This window comes from Pelophylax lessonae (assembly GCF_965119305.1).
Source record: "Pelophylax lessonae genome assembly, chromosome: 2".
Classification (NCBI taxonomy): Eukaryota; Metazoa; Chordata; class Amphibia; order Anura; family Ranidae; genus Pelophylax; species Pelophylax lessonae.
In genome coordinates, this window is record NC_138769.1 from 724926682 (window position 1) to 724928797 (window position 2116).

General features: G+C 38.7%; 1 protein-coding gene across 1 annotated transcript; it reads right to left on the reverse strand.

The window, feature by feature from the left end:
* Positions 1-736: 736 nt before the first annotated feature.
* On the reverse strand, positions 737-1666 carry LOC309548619 (olfactory receptor 5AP2-like; the record flags this gene model as incomplete). The annotated part of the gene is made up of 1 exon (XM_082248595.1): positions 737-1666. Exon 1 carries the CDS (start codon positions 1559-1561, stop codon positions 737-739), a length of 825 nt encoding a protein of 274 aa, XP_082104721.1. The 5' UTR covers positions 1562-1666.
* Positions 1667-2116: the final 450 nt, after the last annotated feature.

Sequence of the window (2116 nt, forward strand, 5' to 3'; positions counted from 1 at the left end):
AACAAATACAGCTAACAGCTGGCCAGGCATCAAACTGTGTACTTTGTATCAGTTACAAATTTTCTTCATATTGTGCTGTTCCAAATATCGGAACTATGATATTTGTCAGCAAACACCAGTGACAACTTTGCGTATTGGAAGAGCTTAGGAACACCAAAATAATCGCATAGTTCTTCTTTACAGCATCGATGGTAACAAGGTCGATGGTTGAAGGTCACTTCAGGGACATATGGGAACATAAATTCATAGCCTGTAGCAACGCGCTTGCTCATTTGCCACTGAAATTTTAAATTCTTCTGAAACTTATTGCCCAACTCAGACAGCAGATAAGCTTCATGTGAATGCTTCAGAAAGGAGTTGTATGACATATTTTGTGACAGAGCTTGGGCAGCGGTATGGGGGTGATGAGTTGTCATGTCTCAGTGCACCACATTGTCTCTCCAATCTAGAGCCCATGTGTTTTTCCTTCTCACCCAATGGCACAGCAAACGCTGGGGTAGAAGTGGCAGGATCATCCTTAGGTAAAGCAGTTGTAGACATTGAGGGATCAGACAAGGTGAAATACCAGACAAATCCTCCTCAGGCACACTACATACCTTGGGCTCACTGCCCTGCTCTTGCTTCTCCTGCCCATGCTCTGAACTAGGGTGTTCCTCAGTCTCAATAGTAACATTACCATGAGACCTTAGACCTTCTCCACTAACATCAATCTGATTTATACATAAAACTGATATTATTATTTTGTTTTGCCAACCATTTTATGGAGGATGCATACAATTTTTTCTCTGAGAGCTTTGGTCCTTATCCCATAAATAAGAGGGTTTGCAGAAGTGGCTATTCCAGTACCAATCAAAGGTATGATAACATCCAATGCTGTTGACACAAGACCTCTGTTTAGCCTGTATCTCAAAGTAAGGAACAAGAGGGTGACAAAATAAATAGAGAAGGCCAATGCATGAGTCATCAATGTATGTATAGCTTTCTGGGAGGATTCTGCAGAAAGATTCAGACAGATGATCACTGTTCTAATGTAACAATACATTGTTACAAGCACGCAGGGAATCACCATGAACAAGGTAAACGTTGTTCCAACGATAGTGTTAACTGTTATATCGCTACAAGCAAGCGGTTGTAAAGACATGATCTCACAATAGACATTATTGATATTTACTCCACAAAATGTAAGCCTTAATGTCAACAGTATACTCACAGTTATTAACACTCCATTAAAAACATATATGGCAAGTGATATTTTTTGAGTTGTTAAGTTGGTAATAAGGGTGTGGTATCTAAGAGGGTGACCTACAGCCAGATATCGATCATAGGCCATTGCCGTAAAAGTATATATTTCAGCACACGCATAAAGCTGGATACAGAAAGACTGACAGAGACATCCTGCGAGGGAAATGGTTGAGCATCCAGACAGCAAGTCAATGGCCAGCTTGGGAAAATATGATGAGTTCCCAAACATCACATTCATAACCAAGATGCATATAAAGATGTACATAGGCTCATGCAAGCTTTTCTCTGTCCAGGTTACATAGACAATCATAGAAGTCATAAACAATGTGACTAAAAATAATGCAAGAGCCAAAAACGCCCATACATATCGATATGATTCAATCTCAATAAGCCCCACTAGAACAAAATTGCTAATAATTACTGAAACATTCTTGGGAGATGAACTCATAGCTTGGATTTATGTCTTGCAACATTAACAATTCCTAAAATATTTGATTAAGTGTAAATACTGTAAATTTAAAAACGTAAATCACAGAGGCCCTGTGGATATTAGTGTGACCCTTGTCACATTGCTTTTCTCTTGAATTCAGTTGGGCTTTTATAGATTTCATAAAGCTATCACCTCACTCACAATTTAAATTTAGAAACTTTGCAGTCACTGCATCCAAGTCTCCCCAGTGGACCACAGCTGTTATAGCTGCCGAGATGATCTAATTAGTGTCACATATGCAACGAAGTAGTGTGGATTAATTTAACAAGCTTTCCCAATGAGAAAACTATGGAAGAGCCCTGGGGCCATCATAAAAAAAATTCAAAGATTTCTGAGTTTGAAAATATTTTTTTTTTTTTTTACAGAATTCTGAGTTTGAAAGTC